Source organism: Mirounga leonina, unplaced genomic scaffold (genome assembly GCF_011800145.1).
Source record: "Mirounga leonina isolate KUSES-001 unplaced genomic scaffold, KU_Mleo_1.0 Mir_93, whole genome shotgun sequence".
Taxonomy (NCBI): Eukaryota; Metazoa; Chordata; class Mammalia; order Carnivora; family Phocidae; genus Mirounga; species Mirounga leonina.
In genome coordinates this window covers 52,383,285-52,400,200 of record NW_023270854.1, presented here as the reverse complement: position 1 = coordinate 52,400,200, position 16,916 = coordinate 52,383,285, and the positions used below count along the sequence as shown (strand labels likewise).

At 45.4% G+C, this 16,916-nt stretch overlaps 1 protein-coding gene and 1 long non-coding RNA gene across 2 annotated transcripts; both read right to left on the bottom strand.

The window, feature by feature from the left end:
- Positions 1–1,723: 1,723 nt before the first annotated feature.
- On the bottom strand, positions 1,724–10,163 carry TGIF1 (TGFB induced factor homeobox 1). The gene is made up of 4 exons (XM_034995752.1): positions 9,936–10,163; positions 9,499–9,683; positions 3,604–3,830; positions 1,724–2,806 (listed from the first exon to the last, which is right to left on the bottom strand). Exons 2-4 carry the CDS (start codon positions 9,512–9,514, stop codon positions 2,231–2,233), a joined length of 819 nt encoding a protein of 272 aa, XP_034851643.1. The 5' UTR covers positions 9,515–9,683; positions 9,936–10,163; the 3' UTR covers positions 1,724–2,230.
- A 3,013-nt stretch (positions 10,164–13,176) lies between these two features.
- Positions 13,177–16,331, bottom strand: LOC118004436. Its single transcript, XR_004677580.1, has 3 exons — positions 16,225–16,331; positions 15,558–15,660; positions 13,177–13,634 (listed from the first exon to the last, which is right to left on the bottom strand). It is a non-coding gene; the product is annotated as an uncharacterized LOC118004436 (long non-coding RNA).
- Between the last annotated feature and the right edge of the window lie 585 nt (positions 16,332–16,916).

Genomic DNA, 16,916 nt, shown 5'->3' with positions numbered 1-16,916 from the left:
AAGTAAACAAAAAATTCTATTAAACATGAATCAAGTATATACAACAAATAAAAGGCAGAGATTGTTAGGCTAGATAAAAAGCAAGACCCAACAGTATCTTATCGAAAAGGGATGAACTTTAAACACAAAAACACAGAGCTAAAAGTAAGTGAAAAGAGATCATGTAAATACTAAGCACAGAATTCATTTCTATTTGGCTTCAATATGTATAGTTATATGGTCTTTTACATTTCACGTTCCAGTTATATTTTCCTGTTTTTTTTTAATGGTTTACATTTATTACACACCAGTTATTATCAACCAGGATCTATATCAACCTCAAGAGATTAAAAACAAATAAATAAAACACATGCAACTTTGGAGGACTCTTTTGGTTTTAAACCTTTGGGCTTCATTCGACCCTTGACATTTTTCTTTCAAATCACTCATACAGCTCCTTCTCTCTCCCTGCTAGTATTAATGAAACATCTTAACAAGGGAAGCCTTTCAGGACTCGCAGGTCTCCCTTATCTCTATTCAAAGAATTTCAGTCTTTGATCTAGCTATTAGAGCAGGTTATGAGTCTTAGTCATCTTTGTTTATTTCACTTACATTTGATAGTCTTTCCTTTTATTCACTTTATTATTGCTTTTTCTGGTTTACATCTACTTCTGTGACCCTGTGGTTGAGATGCCCTTCGGCACTGCACCCGTCACAGGCTAGAACACACCCTTGCCTCACGTACTTGACGTCCAACTCTTCGTTTTACTTATCGGTGTTGCTTTTCTATTTACAAGTCTTTGAGTTTAGCTCTTTCTACAGAAGGGACTTTCTTAAGAAGTTGACAAAATTAGACAAGCTTAACTTTTGAAAGAATTCTTCTACATTCTTTAAGCAGTATGAAAGCTCTGATACTGCCTCAAACTCAGCCAGTTCCTAGCTGGAGCGGGGCTGGAAAGAACAGGACTGTAATAACAAAGAAACCTCACACTAAGCATGACTACAAAGAATGGTTTTGTGGCATGTGACAAATTTGGTCAACCATGTAAGTGAAAGGAACACCACCAACTCCCTTCTGGCTATCCTGGCTTCGTAAGCAATTGTCTATCCCAACAAACTCCACTTGTGTATGGCACCAGCTTTCACCCACAGTGACCTTAGAAAATAAACCTAATACACAAAGAATCCCATGGCAGACAGAACCCCACTGTTTTAATCACTTTAGAAAATGTTTTAAGATGTTTTAAGAAGTGACTTCTGTACAAATTCAGGCCATGTTTGAATGTAGAGACCTAACGTAACTGTAGCACTTGATAAAGGTTATTTTAAAGGGCCATGTGAAAGACGGAAATACAGAGGGACCCCCTGGGTTGTTGTTTACTTCTGAAAACTTAAGCCCTAATCAGGTGCTTTGAGACCTTTTTTCAACACTGGCCATGTCTTAAAATATGCAGGACAGATCACCAAGGGATTTGGTGGTTAGCTAAACACTGATGGAATGAATCATTTCAGTTTGTCATGCAGTTTTAAGTCAAGATTTAAGGCCCTGCTTATGCCTCCTATCAAGAGTAAATATCACACATCCTGTTTATAAGTACTGGCTTGTTGTCCACGGTTCTTCAAAGAGCTCGTGACACCCCCCTAACTCACACCCCACCCTACCCCCAATTTCCTGCTCATTGGGTGCTATAATCCTACTCGTTTTTAAGAAATGCCTCCCTCAACAAAATACTCTGCATTACAGTAAATTTTAAAGAAAATACTTTATTACATCATGAAAAAAAAGGGCATCAATCAACTAGATTCATACTTGTTTGAAAAAAAAATTGAAAATTTATTAATTAGACAGTATGTGGGCATCCTGTTCCACATGGGAATGAGAAGATGCTATAGGTTCTCTAAGTATTGCACAGTCTGAAAAAAAAAAAAAAAAAAAAAAAAAAGAACCAAAAAAGGGAAGGGGAGAGAGTGAGAAAAAAAATAATCACATGATCTTGGGAACCATCTCACATTATGAATACTCTACCAAGAAACATTTAAAAAAGAAAACCCTTTGTTTCTACAGTAGCTTTGAGTTTACAGTTCTTGGAATGACTGTATTCCATTGAAGACCTCTCAGTAACAGGAAGCTTCACTTTAGCAATCCCATGTGCAAATATTAATAAAAAAATATATAAAATAATGCAGTTCGACTCTTGCCATCACCCCGACAATCATAACACCTGTGAAAACTTTTCTTCTTGAAAATGGGTTAAGCTGTAAGTTTAGCCTGAAGCTCCATCTCCGCAGCCCGTTTGAGTGCAACATCCACTAGAAGCTGAAATCCACTAAAATCCTGGTTGAGGTCTGGCGGAGTAGGGGGCGGAGTGTTGAAAAGACCACTCTGTGGATTTGCACTTGGTCCAGATTTACATGAGTCCTCGGGGTACAGGAGGGAGGTGTCTGTGAAGCTGCCCGCCGCTACCCGCTGTCTGTCTGTGTTCTGTCCCACACCTACCGGCTGGCAGAGAGGGAAAGGCACGTCTTTCAAGGCAGTCACAGTGGTATGACAGATCACTGACGGACGCGCCAATATTGATCCTGGGCACGACGGCTTGGGCGACAGCGGCCTCCCCAGCGCTGGGTTTGGTCCAGCTGTACAGGAGTGAAATGGGCTCTCCTCTAGAGCTGGTATGAAGTTTTTGATGCCCATGGCTGACTCCACAGAGCTCGCTTCAGAAATCTTGGCCCCACGGCGGGAAATTGTGAACTGATTTGGATCTTTGCCATCTTTTCTCAGCATGTCTGGGAGGAGCCTGCGGCGGGCGTTGATGAACCAGTTACAGACCTGAAATCATACGGGTATGCTTCAACACTCGGCAGACACGTTCTGAGAACCTTCTGTGGGATGCCTAATTGATCTCTTTCTTTGCAGTAAAGAAGGCATGAAAAGGCTTATCGGAACTTCCAAAGTTATTTCAAGGTATTCGAGCACCGCCAAGAAAGAGAGCTATTTCCTGCCATAAACCTCCTCCTCTTCTAATACAAATCCCCCCCCCCTTTTTTTTTAAATCTCATCATCCTTAAGCCTTTTCAGGAGGAAGAAAAGGATAAAAATTCTCAAATGTCTGAAAATGAGTTTAGGGAGGGAAGTTTACCCTTTAACGCTCCTCCTTATTAACCTATTACCTACTGCCCCAGCATTTAAGTTAACCAACTACAGGAAAACTTTACCTGTATGAAAAGGGCCACTTCTCCCAGTTACTGATTTTTCCCAGTTCCAATGACTGTGTCAACAGACATAACATGAATTACCTCACTGAAGTCTGTCCTTGTTTAAATATCAAACCAGTTTCCTGGGCAATAGAGGAAGATTTAACCTCCTCTTTATGTTTGGTGCATAAAAGAAGGCCCTTTTAGGCATTAAAGGAAATGCTATTTGACAGATGACTGTCAAGTGTTTCTGTTTCTCTAAATAGTCAGTTATTAGCTTTTAGTACTTTTAAAGTTTTCAAGAGAAAATTCTTCTTCTTCTTTTTTTTTTGAGTGGGGAGGCATTTAATGATTTGACAAACAGGAATGCTATAAAATGTCTTTGGAAAGGAAAAGAAACCACCTCCCCGTGCATACACTTCGAGTTCTTACCTGTAGTGTAGACAGGTGTGTTTGTTGGGACAGTAATGCTTTTTCTTGCTCTGAGGGATAGGCATTGTATCGGTGCTCATACAACCAGTCGCGGAGAATCTGAACAGACTCCTTGGGCAGGTTGCCCCTTCGCCTTCTCTTGCCTGCACCAGCAGAGGAGGAGAGGTCCAGGGGGATGTCCATGTTGTCATCATCCTCCGTCTCACTGCCTGATGCTGCAACAACACCTGGTCAAGGACAAAGGCTTTTATCAGGGGAGCACCGAATGGACAGCTTATCTCTTCTGACCATATAGCTTGCAACCATACTGTCTTGACTCCTGGGAGCCAAGCGAAGGACCAGTATTTTCTATTTTGATGTATCAGACCACATGTCAAAGTCTCAAGGGTAATCTGACCAGTGGCATGTTATAGATTCTCAACCAACTGTCAGGAGCCCTTTCATACCCACTTTCCTGTAAAATATAATTTCTCACATTCCTTCTGAGTGATGCTCAGAAAAGTCCAGTGCAGCTGGGGGGGGGGGGGGGGGGGGGGGCGGGGGCGGGCGGGGTGGGCAACGCTGCACCCAAAGTGAATAGTTTGTTACATGTGAAACAGAAAAGGTGCTTCAGCAGATGGAATGTATCTAACACCCTTTTCTTTGAGGTCACTGCTAACTTAGGAAAAACAATCCAAGGGTCCTAATGTACATTTTAAATGCTACTCTGCCTCCTTCTTCCATTGAAAGCTGGAAACAAAAGGGCAGAGTCATACATTTATCCCACTTATATAAGGAGGGAAAATTACACACAACCCAGTGTGTATATATATATATATATATATATATATAATCTTTTTTTTTTTTAAAGTAGGCTCCACATCCAGTGTGGAGCCGAAAGAGGGGCTTGAACTCACGACCCTGGGATCAAGAGCTGAGCTGCAAGCAAGAGTACAACACTTAACCGACTGAGCCATCCAGGCGCCCCAACCTAGTTAGATTTCTGAAGGTAAAATGTATGTCAATTTTTTCTGCCAACTCCATGGTCATTTCTTTCTCATTGCTACCTACATTTATTCAAACTATACACCTACTTTTAATGGACAACACTACCGGTCACGTTTTACTAAATACAAACAGCCACTGAAGTTTTCAGTTTCATTATACAAAAATATTTTTCTACTCCTAGTACTTGAGTAAGAGGTCAAAAGATGCTAATACTGAATAAACTTTTTAAATTTCTATAAATTTCAACTGGCAGTTTAATCAAAATCTAAATACTAGATACCAAGAACTATAGTTCAGTCTTAAATTATTACATGACAAAGAAAACTGAATATGCACCCCCCCCCCGGAAACTCTCTTTTGTCTGTAAGTACTTTAATCCTACCAGAAATCTTAAGAATTCACAGCCATAGAGAATATTTACATCACATATAATAGACTGGGGTCAACAAAAATTCAGACCTGGCTCCTTTAACATTTAAACATAATTTTGAGAACTTTAAAAAATTTAAATTACAAATGCTACGAACCCTCCCCCCTTTCAAAACGACAACTGGCAACTCTGAATGACTATAAAGAAACATATTCTCTATTTTGAAGACAATCTAGAATGTTTAAAATGTAAATGAATTACAAACTATCGCATGCTTGAAAATACCAGTATTTCTATATAAAGACAATTAAAATAACATGAAATTGAAAGAAAATTGAAAGTTCTTAACTTTGTTGATGCAATTCAGAGTGGTTTACCTTGATAAAAAAATAAAAGAAATATTCCACAGTGATAAACCATTCGATGCATTAAAAAAAATTTTTAACCCATCCTTTTAAGGCATTTTAACACTCAAAAAGTTACTCATTCCAAGATTCGTTGATGAGCTAGCTCACAGTTAATTGAGTCTGACTTCACTTGGGGACACATTTGTAGTTTTGGACTGCAGGGGGCAGATGGTGCTGGAGGGAGTGTCCACAGAAAAGGCAGAACCTTACAAAGACAAAGTAAAGCAAGTTCTAACAAAAGAGCAGGATGATCTTGCAAATTCACTTTAGCTCAAGGCTTAACAAACAGCCATCAATAAACAGCACAAGAATCCGAAGTTTTAACCGCCATGTATTTGATGTTCCCTTTCCCAGAAGTTTTCATTAAACTGCTTAAAAAAAAAAAAGTTAAAAAAAAAAGAGGCACATTTAAAACTGAAACTGCTTTCACTGTAGAATAGATGAGAAACTTTTAAAACCTATATTGAAATTTGGGTAAAGAACTATTAATAAATACCTTAAGAAATTAGAAATGAGTTCCTGTTTTACATTTACCTTAATAAAGAAATCTAACTTTTAAAAAATGTGTCAAGTAATTGAATGACTAAGGCAAATTTGAATAAAGCAATTTGTTTAAACTCTTCAATGTCTGAAAAGCCAGACATTCTTCTCAAGGCTATAATCCCCCTCCACCCCCACCCCCAAACTAGAAAAGTGTGAAAATTTCCTCAGTGAACAGTGAATTCCCAACTGTAAGTTGATAATAACAAAGAGTTTGAAACAAACAAAAAACCCCTGAAGCCTGCCCTTTGATCTGCTTGCTCAGTTTGACAAGAAGCCTGATCTTTCAGAATAGGTTAGTTGACACACAAAAGGGTTTCAGTTAAGCAACACTAAACTGCAGTGTGACTTTACTCTGTTCTCAGTTCATTTAAATAAATGAATGCCAGGCCTCTGGACCTCTTAACAAGTATTTCCAATATGTGCACAAAAGCTGAAGTAACAGGAAGTTAAGACTTCAAGTTCCTTGGCCACACCAGCTGATATTTCACTGCAGCAAACCACGTTTGCTGCTGTCAGGACTGTTTTCATTAAAACTCTCCCTCCGGATTGTGGCTCAGCTTGGAAAAACAAAAAGACTTTTCCACGTTACTCATTTCCTATTGTAACAGCTTTTGAAAAGTTTCCCGGTTACCACTTGTTTCCAAAGGTCCTGCTCTGCTTACACTTTAAAAAATGTGGTGGCGGGGGAGGGGGATCACAAGCCTCTTACCCCATCCACATACAAGGAAATGTTCAGAAAGCCACAAGATGGCCTATGGATCCCACAGCGCGAAAAATCAATCTTTTCTTAATAGGACCTGGGGTTGGGGGTGGCGAGGGAAGGCCAGAGATCGTGGTTGTGAAGTTGGGACTTTTTAAAAATATCTGGAAGATGCCAGAGAAGGATCTAGAAATAGGAATAATCGAAGGAAAAGTTTAAGTATACAATTAGGAAAAATGGAAACCTAACCTAACAAGTTTCCTGATTAGAGTATCTCAGGAGATGTCACGGGAATCGTAGTTAACACCCCAGGCACAAACTCCAAGGTGCGCTTGGCTGGACCCAGCTGGAGAGCAGTTCTAAAGCAAGAATTCCAAACTGACAGAAACTAGGAGTAAAAAGACGTCGGGGACATTCCTCACTGCATCTTCTCTGCTTGTTTTAAAGCCAGTCGCGGGGTGGGAACCTTTTGATATCCTCAGCTTTCTAAAGACGAGACACTATTATCACAAACCAGGCTTACCAAATCTCGGGCCCTGCAACTGAGTTTAAAGTACTTTTGTCTCCAAGAAAACTTGAAAAGATTTTCACAGACTTTTATAAAACAGACAACAGTCCAACTGCACAAGCCAAGCAGGACAGATTTCTTCCCGGCTCCTGGCTGAGCAGACCCGGAACGCGGGCCCCCTCCAAGGTAGTTTTAGGAAAGGGGCGGGGAGGCAGGACGCAGGAGGACAGGAGGAGAGGGAGGGGCCCAGGAGGGAGGACAGCCAGGGAGGCTTTTGTTCTTGCGAGTTTCTCAGCCTCAACTGAAATGGGCCCCTCCAACTACACGACTAGAGGACTTAAAGAGTTTCAGATTACAAGAAGAAACTAGAAAACGGTGCTGTGAATCTCAACATTCTGAGGGGTCTGCCCACCCTCAATAGGATTTGCCGGGAAAACCTAAAAAGGGAAAGAAACTGGGCAATCTCAGCAGTCTCGGCTCCCCCGCACAAGCTGTGAGCCAGTCGCAAAGTTTCCCTTCCAACACGTCACCTTTCATTGTTTCCATGAGTCGGCGCTCGGTAGCAGGCAGGACCTTACCCGGCGCGCCCCGGGCCGCTGACCCCGAATATTCCCACCCCGCGGCCAGCCTAGTTCCTTTGCTGGGGGGGGGGGGGGGGGGGGGGAGCCGGGGGGGGCTCGGGGGGGGGTTCCGGGGAAGGGCGCGGGGCGCTGGCGGTGGGGGGGACGAGGAGAGCCGCGGGAGCGTACCCGAGGGGCTGCGGGGGAGGATCTGCGAGGCAGATCTGCGCTTTCCCCATCCGAGCCCGAACAATGGGGGGAGCCCGCCCCCGGCGGAAACCCAGCTTTGCTTTCGGCTCCCAAGAACCACTCTACAAAAACAAACCCAACCGATCGTCAGTTCCACCAGGAGAGCGAGAACGCCTTCCAGGAAGGATCTAGACCGGTCAGTCCTTGTCGAGGTGACACAGCCTCCCAGACGCCACCCCGGGCGCTCCCCGCGCGCGTTTGTTACCGAGTCCTTTTAAACATCCGAACCTCTAACCCCTCAACGTTCTCAACTGTCCCTTGGGGGATGGTTCGCTGGGAGTCCTACCACCAACTACTATGAATGTCCCGGGTGTTGACATTTAATTTTACTCTCCCTGGGAAAACATGGCTTAAGAAACTCCGTGTGTTTTGAAGCCACCGGCCCAGAATGAAAGGAACAGAACTCCAAGGTGAAAACGTGGCCGAAGGAACCCTCTCGGGTTGAAGGCTGCCCCACTAACAATACTGAGTTTTGGCTGTATCCGCTGGACGAGTCTGAAAGAATGTGGAGTTACAGAAACTCCGGGACGCTCCTGGGCATGCGCAGCAGCCCCCCCCCCCCCCCCCGCCCCCGCGCTGGCTTCCCTGAGAGATTAACTTCTGTTTTGAACCACTCCGCATAAATCACAACAGAAAAGCCAACTCTGGCTCACCACGGAACGTTCGGGGTACCTCCCAGTCAGGGACTCAAAAAGTTAACTTCAAAAGGGAGTTAACATTCTTTGACCTTTCGTGGCGGTGGGTTTTTTTTTTTTCCCTGTGTATTTTGTTTTTAAACCAGACTGACGGCAAGTTTTAGTTGTAACGCTTCCAGAACGCTTCGTGGAAACAATGACAGACTCACTCTGTGCACTTACAACCAAGCCTGCTTGTCACACTTGGACTCATTCTGACTACACGCCGCTTTAAGCTGCTCGCCGTCAGTCCTAACTCTTCATCTTGCTCCAAATTCATCGTGGGAAAACTTTTAGAGGCTAGGAGTTTTTAAAAGTCTAGCTTTCCAAGGCTACCGACACCCTCGGGCGGTTTGGGGGCCAGAGTCGCATTCCTTGATTGTGAAAACACCCCATCCCCAGCGAAGAGAGTGTCCGGGCCCAGCTGGGAGGGAGCGGGGGCCCGGGAGCACAACTTTCAGACAAAGGCGCCGCCGCTCCGCGGTCCCGGCCGGAAGAATCGGGGCGGGGGTCTCCCGACCAGGCCCACACCTCCGCCCGCAAGAACCAGCGAGAAGCCACGCGGCGGCTCCGCGGAGTGTGGGGTGTCCGCTGAGACAATGAAACTTGGAGGCGCACAAACAAGGCGCTGAGCGTGTTTCTTGACAACGTGCCAGCAGCGTGGAGAGGCCCGTCTCCCCACAACAGCCCCTCGTGTTGTGTCTAGGAGGAAAACAGCAACTGCCATTTCAGACGCAGCCTCAACAAAGAGAACCGCGGCGGTTCCTGCCTGAGAGCCCGGGGCTGAAAAGTCCACCAAGTCACTCTCGCCCCAAGCCCGGAGGGGCCCGGTGGGGCCCGGCGAGCACGTTTCCCCGGCACCCGCGCCCACGGCGGGCACAGCCCGTCAAGCCTTACCTTTCTTGCTTTTCATTCTGGAACTCCCCTTCCAGCGCGAGGCGATGCTGGGGTCGCGAGGGGCCAGGAGCGGGGGCGCAGGGGGCACACGATTGTCCTCCTTCCGGACCGACTCTCCCGTAACTTGTAGGACGCGCTCCAGCCGTTATTGCTAATCAAGGCGCTCGGATCCCAGGCGCCCGCTCCTTGGGTGGAATTCAAGTGACACTTGGGCTTCCTCCTGCCGGGATCTTCTGGCAGCCGGCTTGGGGACTCTCCCTCGCCCAACTCACTCCCCTCCCCACTCCTCTCCTTTGTTCCCCGCTCCTGCTCGTCGTACCTCGGCGCTGTCAGAGTGAGAGAGGCGAAGAGGGAAGGTACAGGAGGTCCTGCCTCCGCCCCCAGCCGCCCGCCCCGTCCCCCGCCCGCCCCGCCGCTCCTCCGCCCCTCCCCCGCACCTTCCAGTTGGGGAGGACAGCACCGAGCTCTCGGGCCGCGCTGCCTCACTCCGCGCCTCCCCGGCCGCTGTCACCCGTCCCTCGTAGGGGCGGCTGGGCCCAGAAACCCGATCCTTCCTCCCTGCTGCGCGCACGCCGCCCGCATCCCTCGCTCGGCGGCGGCAGCGACACCAGCCGGGCGCCCGGGTTTCTCCTTTGGGCCTTTCTTCCTCGGGCTGGCGAGGGTGCGTTTGGTTAGGAAATTGCAACAGATGGAAAAAGGCTGCCCCCTCCTCCACCCCGGGGAAGAAAAGGCTCCCCCCTCGTTTTTGACAGCTGCCCCAAACTCCACCGTCCCGGCTCTAGCCGCAGGAGAAGACAGCTGCTTCTGATTCAAGGGGCGGGGCACCGTAGGAAAAGTATTCGGGACAAGAACCAACTTCTTCCAGAATGCGCGGCTGCCATTGACACGCGGGTGCGGCGCGTCGCACCCTGCCCTTCCCGGGGCTCTTCCTCCAACCCGGACGGCGGTGGGTGGGTGGGGGCGGTTAGGGGAGGAGGGTGAGACACAGACACCCCAGGCAAATGTCTGTTACCCCGGGCTGAGGCTGTGAGTTCCGGACTGGATTGCAAGGCAGTTTCAAAATCTAACACGTTGCGGACAGACACTTGTCATGCTCACATGCTCTTTAAAAAGTCTCAGCCTGGGGACTGCCCGGGCGCGCGCTCGCCGCACTGCAAAAACTCGGCCTGAAACCCCCACCCTCGGACCCAGGCGGATAGCGCCTTTAAGGAAAGGGGGCGACCACACTGGGGCTGCTCATCTGTTTCGGTAAACAGTCTACTTTTAGGACTTAAGCCCTGTTAGGGGACCCCTTCTCCCCTCGGGTATTTCAAACAGAAACTACCCATTGAGTAAACACATGTTCCTGTTGGTTTATTTTGGTTGAGAGTTAGGGCTCCAACAGGAGTTCCTTGATGAGATTACCCTTTTAAAAGACCAGATGCTGTTTGGCTGATTTCAAGAAACGCCTGCCCCCTCCCCGCCCTCTCCGCTGGGTCTAGTTTTCGCGTGTGTGTCCCGTTGTTTTTGAAGTAAACGAACTGTCGCATGCCGCTGTAAGACTTTCCCCATCACTTAAAAAAAAAAAAAAAAAGCCAAACCGTAAATAAGCCTAGTAGAGACGTCAGCGCCCGAGTCTGCCTCCAGTTTCGACTCTGTGCTGTTTTTGTTTTGTAACTTCGATGGAGAAGCCGGCAGGAAAAGCTCCGTGGAAATAAGGTTAAACCCGAGGAAGACTAAGGCAGCCAAACGATGACTAACTAGACTTTGGAGCCTCTGTTTTAGGATTACACTGAAAATTAAAGCCAGCCTCCCACCCACTCGCCCTCCCAAAAAAAGACACCCCCGCCTCGAGAGTGAATTAAGGCCAGAGTTTACAAAGCTTGGGTGGTTTTACCAATTACAGGACTTAAAATGAATAAACAAGGAAAAAAGCGTCATTCTAAGAAGGCAGCAACCTTACGATTTTTTTCTTCTGTGGTTTGCCGACTGCTCGGCACCTAAGAGAACACACATCTAAAACGGCAAAGGGGGGGAAACATGGTCCTAGGGGAAACCACCAGCCTGGAAGCTACCCTGCAACTTGCTGGAGCGCAGTTCCTTCCCCGGGCCTGGCTGGAGATGAATCAGCTGCTGCGCCCGGGTGCAGGACAGATGTGGGGCGGGGAGGGGGTAGGGGGCCGCCCGTTAGAGGGCCGCGGCGCTCTTGCATTTGAAGGGTTGTTTGTTGCGGGGATTGGTGGCTCGTATCCGTTGGGGAACTGGGAGGAGGGAAGAGAGACGCAGGGAGGAGGAGCCGGGGGCCGGCCGACGCTGCGACTCCGCGGTCTGAGTGGCAGGAGCCTCGTCTGGAACCGGGCGGTTACTGGGGAGACGCTTTGTTTGCTAACTTCGAAAGCTGCTTCGGCTGCCCCGGCCGCTTTCGAAGCCACTCCACAAAACACGCCTTCGGGTCGGCTTAACCCTCCCCCCGCCCGTTTACAGAAGCCCGAGACAAAAATGTTTCCTTCTGCGTGGTTATCCTTGGCCACGCGGTGGCTCTCATTAGGTACACAAAGGTATCTTTTTCTTCGTCTAAGTGAACTTGGCTAATTACTGCGATTCTCAGGCAACCGGGATGGAAACCGAGAGTTGAAGCGACTTTATAGCTAGAAAACAAACTTTACAGGGGAAGGGGGAGGGGCGGGGAGAATTAGAAGCCTCTTTCAGATTGCGAGGAGGAAAACAGTCGAACTTTAAACTCTCTTGCTGGAGGCCCGGCTTGATCCGGCCAGTGCTCACCGTTTGCTCGAGCGAATCCTATCAAAGCTGCATTAAATCTGGCGAGATGCACCAAAGAGGAACACCGGCACCATTCTGTGCGATGGCTCTCCCACCCCCACCCCTGCCCAAGGCTGGTCCCAAACTTGTTTAGAGCTTTGGATTGTTGCATTCTGGGAAGAAAGTGCCTAGAGTCTGCATAACACAGGGAAGAAAAACAACCCGAGAGAGTGGGCTCGAAAAACCAGCAATTGCTTAGGATATTTTTTATTTGCTTTTCTCAAGGTGGAAAAACAAGTTTCAGTTCTGGCTCTGTCAGTCCCTTAATGTCCCAGGCAGGGCTTCTCGATTAAACTGATTTAATGACTTTTGGGTTTCCTTCCAGTGCTAAAAGAAATGCTATGGATTCACTTTTGCTACATATTATTGGCTGAATTCATATGAATGTTAAATTGGAAAATTACTTGAGTAAAAGTGAGAAAGTGCTTGGTGCTGGAGAAGGCTGCTGATAAACATTTTTCACCATTATTTATTTTTTCCCTCTAGGCACACATAGTTCCATTTGGTGTCATCTTTTGAAGCTGCCTCAAGGCCAAGAAAAGACACAGAGTTGTGTAAGTTAAGTTACTTTTCACAGCCTGCAAACCCTTCCCAGGCAAAAACTCAACAAGAAACATAGAAAGGCAGGGGCGCCTGGGAGGCTCGGTCGTTAAGCGTCTGCCTTAGGCTCAGGTCATGATCCCGCGGTCCTGGGATCGAGACCCGCATGGAGCCCGCATCGTGCTCCCTGCTCCGCGGGAAGCTTACTTCTCCCTCTCTCACTCCCCCTGCTTGTGCACGCTCTCTCTCTGTCAAATATAAATAAAATCTTCTAAAAAAAAAAGAAACATAGAAAGGCAAATAAGCCAGGAAAGTGTGTTGATAGGTGCAATTATTTTTTATATATATACCAGGTCTGTCAGGTGATCAGAGAATGTATTTATTTCATTCATCTACTGGACCACCATTGATTAAGCATGATTTCCCTCCAGCAAGAATGATGACTCACACAGTTGCTGGATCCCTTTGGCTTCCAGTCTCTGGGGAACAGATACTTTTATAAAATATGCAGACTGCCGGGCTCCAAACAGTGCAGGAGGATTCCATAATCATCTTTTCACATCTCAGGTCAGAGGGTCTTCGGCTGCTTGAGGAGAAGCTGGCCATTGTCTTTCCAAGGGCTTGGGCTACAACAACCAGCTTGTGGTGATTTTATCCACCCGGATTACTCTCCTCCTCTTAGTTGCATGAATAATGTAACTGGGGCTACTACTTTCTTTTGTAATTACTTCCCTCCTGGTCTGCACTTCCTTTCCCAGGCTTTTGCCCTCTCTAGTCCAGTCCTCATCGCTCTTCACCTAGAGGGGGTTTGGAATCAAGGAAATAGAGCAAAAAGATTTATTAGTTGAGCACAGCCTCTCCCCTTATATTCGCAACAGTGGGTATCTATATTGTGTTTTCCAGTTTATGAAACACTTATTTAAATACACAAACTGTAAGGTGGGCTGTTTTTTCCCCCTTAAAGTCAAGATAAATAACACATCAAATATAACGAAACTAAAAGGTATAAAACCAAGTATTGGACATAGATATTTGGCTTTAAATCAGGTGATCTCTGTCATTCTTTGGGGGAAGGTCCATTGGATTTAGAAGGTGGTGAAGAGCAGAGACTAACCACAGATGATACACCAGGGCCTCCTGAACAGGTGGGGCATACTCTAAGATCTCCCTCTTCTCTGAAATCTACCTGTAGTTTTACAAGAGGCTGTCTTCCAATCTGCCTGCTTTTTGTACTGCCCCTTCCCCATTTTTAAATTTAAAAAGAAGAAAAAAAGCTATTCTCCAAAATTCAACAAGACAGCCATACACAGTGAAACATGAAAGATCTCTTAATTGCCCCCTTTGCTCTCCGTAGGGGCATATGTATACAACACACTAATGTAAGGGATTTTTCATTGTTATTGTTGTTTTCAAGTCCGCTGTGCCCAGGATGGACCCACACCACTTGCTGCAAGTCTGGCTCTTTTTCATTAGTCAAAATTTGGCCTAAATGTCACTCCAGAGAAGTCTCTGTGACCTCCTGACCTAAATTCATGTACCCCCTCCGCCCTCCCCCCACCATCTAGCTCAGGGTTTCTCAGCCACAGCCCTGTTAACATTTGGGGCTGGCTAATTCTTTGTTGCAGGGGCTGTCCTGTGCAATGTTTATCAGTGTCCCTGGCTGGTAACCACTACTTGCCAGTATTACCCTCTCTACCAAGTTGTGACAAATAAAAACATCTCTAGACATTGCCATATGTCCTCCAGAGGGGATAGAAATGGTGTGTGTGGGGGGAGGGGGCGGGACGCAGGGATTACCTCTGGTTGAGAACCATGGATCTAGCTCAACCCTTTATTTCTTCCATAGCCACAGTTTTTAATTATTTTGCTTATTTGACTGTTAACTTGTTTTCCTTTGACTCCTCTACTAAAATGTATGATCATTATTAAATCTTCATGCACTTAGCACAATGCCTCATACATCATAGATACTCAATAAATATTTATTAAACAAAATAATGCATGAAAATGAGACTGTAAGGGGATGTGCCTGGCTGGCTCAGTGGGTAGACCATGTGACTCCTGATCTTAGGGTCGTGAGTTCAAGCCCCACGTTGGGTATAGAGCTTACTTTTTTTTTTTTAAAGATTTTTATTTATTTATTGACAGAGAGAGACACAGCGAGAGAGGGAACACAAGCAGGGGGAGTGGGAGAGGGAGAAGCAGGCTCCCTGCTGAGCAGAGAGCCCGATGCGGGGCTCAATCCCAGGACCCTAGGACCATGACCTGAGCCGAAGGCAGACGCTTAACGACTGAGCCACCCAGGCGCCCCATGGGTATAGAGCTTACTTAAAAAAAAAAAAAAAAAAAAAAGATGAGAGCATAAGAATCATTAATAAAAAGAATACAATCATTTGTTGAATATAACATTCCAGGCAGTGTCCAAACACTTCACTTATTTAGTCTTATTTATTCCTGAAAACAACCCTAAGAAGTATTCCTTATTACCCCATCTGACAAATGAAGTTGTCAGAGTCTGGGGAGGTTGAATAATTTATCCTGTCACTCTGACCCCTAGTCAATGATCCAAACAATAATGATATTCTGCAATTTGTTTTTTTCACTTATGTAACAATTTGCTTAGTGATGAGTATTTAAATAGTTTCTAGTTTGTAACTAAGCACAAAAAGATAGTCCACTTATATCTGAAATACTTAACAATTGAGAGAACATGGGCTCACCATCCAAATCGAAGGAGCTCCTCCTGATTGTAAACTAGTGTGTCTCAGCAGAATGTCAGCTTCTATGCAGATTTTTGGGGGCTTGAGTACATTTGTAGGGTTCCTGGGAAGTGGAATGGCTGAGTTGAAGGTATGTGTGTTCAGAATTTTCATAGGTATTGCCAAATGGCCCTCTAAATCATCTTACCTATTTAAAATCCCACCAAAAGTATGTGAGAAACCCTCTTGCTCTACGCCCTCGCTAATACCGCATATTAACAATCAGTTTCATATTTGTCAATCACCTGGGCAAATAAACTGCACCTAATTTTTGTAAGGTTCACATTTCTTTGTTTGAGAAGGTGAGCACATTTTAATGTATTTATTGGCAATTTTTAATTCTTTTTCCTATTCATGACTTGTGTCAAATATTCTATTCTATTGGTTGTTTTCATGTTCTTCTTTCTTCTTTTTTTAGAAGGGTAAGTAAGGAACAGTCTGCTTTTGCTCATCTGACAAAGAACTAAAAAGAGTGAATTAACATTGAGGGAACAAGGTTAGGTGAACAAATAATGAATGCAGGGGGGCGACGTGTCCGTTTTTAAAAAATATGTGTCATTTGGAATAAGTACCATATTTATGCAGTAAGAATAAGACTTTCAGAATATCATCCCTGTTTGTAACTTACTCCCTTTCTCCTCCTTCTGTCAAAGGGTTAATTCATTCACGTGTTTCCATTTATCACCATTACCTCTTCCCAACGCTGTGGAGGACCCATTTATAATTGCAATAAAATGATGAAATATCTAGGAATAAATATAACAAGAAATATGTGCAAGTTTTATGAAAGAAACTTTAAAACCCTACTGAGGGACATAAAGGAAGACTTAAGTAAAATAAAAAATGTCATTTATTCTTTCTAGCAAGATTCAGTAGTGAAAGCATAAAGATGTTTATTTTCCCCAAATCAATCTTTAAATTTAAAGCAATTTCCATTAAAATACCAACAGGATTTTTAAAAATTGCCACAGTTCATCAAAATTAAAGAGCTCACAATAGGCAGGGAAATTCTGAAAGAGAGAAGTAGGGGATGAAAGAGGGCAGAGGAAGCCCCTCCAAGTATCAAAGTATATTATTTTTTTAAAGGTTTTATTTTTAAGTAACCTCTTCACCCAACGTGGGGCTCGTACTTACCACCCCGACATCAAGGGTCGCATGTCCCACTGACTGAGCCAGCCAGTTACCCCTAAACTATATTTAGAAGTTGATAATAATTAAAATGTAAAAGTTTTGTACTGAGAAAAAAGGAAGAGAAACAATGAGACACATTAGAATATATACGGAGACTTAGACTTTTGGCAAAAGTGTCTTTTCAGATCA